General features: G+C 53.6%; 1 protein-coding gene across 1 annotated transcript; it reads left to right on the top strand.

Annotated features, from left to right (window-relative positions):
- Positions 1-228: 228 nt before the first annotated feature.
- LOC109480408 lies at positions 229-1,038 on the top strand. Its single transcript, XM_019782600.1, has one exon. The coding sequence runs from the start codon at positions 229-231 to the stop codon at positions 1,036-1,038; it is 810 nt and encodes a 269-aa protein (XP_019638159.1).

Raw genomic sequence — 1,038 nt, 5'->3', positions numbered from 1 at the left:
CTATTTCAGCCTGCCGCTACCATGATCCTCATGGTTGGAGCGAAAACATTTCAAGCCATGACTGATGTGCTGTATACGCTTTGGAGTAGTTCAGGACACGATGACAAGAATTGCAGTGCTGTCTACAGTTTTAATCCTGAGTTTTAGTAAGGTACAGGAGGTGTGCTTTATTATGGCGATGACGACCTGGCACGCTTGCGAAACATCGACCCCGCGGCAATCAAGTTCATGGTCGTAGGTGCGGAGGTGTCCCCGACCACCGGGACACCCCACCTACAGGGCTACGTCAACTTTTCCAGGAAGGTTCGTACCCCGCAGGTGAAAGGGCACCTAGGCGACAGATGCCACGTGGAAAAGGCCGTTGGTAACGACCATGACAACGAGCGGTACTGCTCGAAAGATGGCAACGTCGTCGTGCGGATGGGACATCCCATCAGACAGGGGCAGAGGAACGACCTGATGGCCGCCACCAATTTCCTACAGGAAAATGACGGCGACCTGTCTGCACTGGCGCAAGAAATGCCTGAGACCTTTGTACGCCATCACCGCGGTCTAGAGGCCTATGTCTCGTACGCCCGCCTGCAGCCGGCCCGCGACTTCCTGACCCGCTGTTTCGTCTTCGTTGGGCCGCCGGGATGTGGCAAGAGTAGGTTGGTACGGGAATACCTGCCAGATGACACAACCACCTACTACAAACCGGAAGGGGGCTGGTTCGACGGATACATGGGTCAAAGTGATGTTGTTTTAAACGACTTCCACGGCGACATCCCTCGGCCAACCTTTTTGAATATGGTTGACCGCTATCCGTTGCGTGTACCAATCAAGGGCGGCTTTGTCAACTTTGCCGCAAGAAGGGTTTGGATTACTACAAACATCTTTCCAAACCACTGGTATACCAATGACCACGACCCCGCAGCGATCTTTCGCAGAATCACCCTATTTCAGTTGTGGGACGACGCGGCCCAGTGTTTCAACGAGTTGGAATATTCCAACCTCGCACCCGGTCACGTTCTGTACGGATGGCACTATGATTACTAA

Source organism: Branchiostoma belcheri, unplaced genomic scaffold (genome assembly GCF_001625305.1).
Source record: "Branchiostoma belcheri isolate BF01 breed outbred unplaced genomic scaffold, Haploidv18h27 scaffold502, whole genome shotgun sequence".
NCBI lineage: Eukaryota > Metazoa > Chordata > Leptocardii > Amphioxiformes > Branchiostomatidae > Branchiostoma > Branchiostoma belcheri.
Note: the sequence above shows the minus strand (reverse complement) of the source record. Positions and strands in the feature narration are given on the sequence as shown.

Coding starts and splice junctions, on each gene's coding strand:
- LOC109480408 (XM_019782600.1), top strand. CDS start 229: ATGGTCGTAGGTGCGGAGGTGTCCCCGACCACCGGGACACCCCACCTA.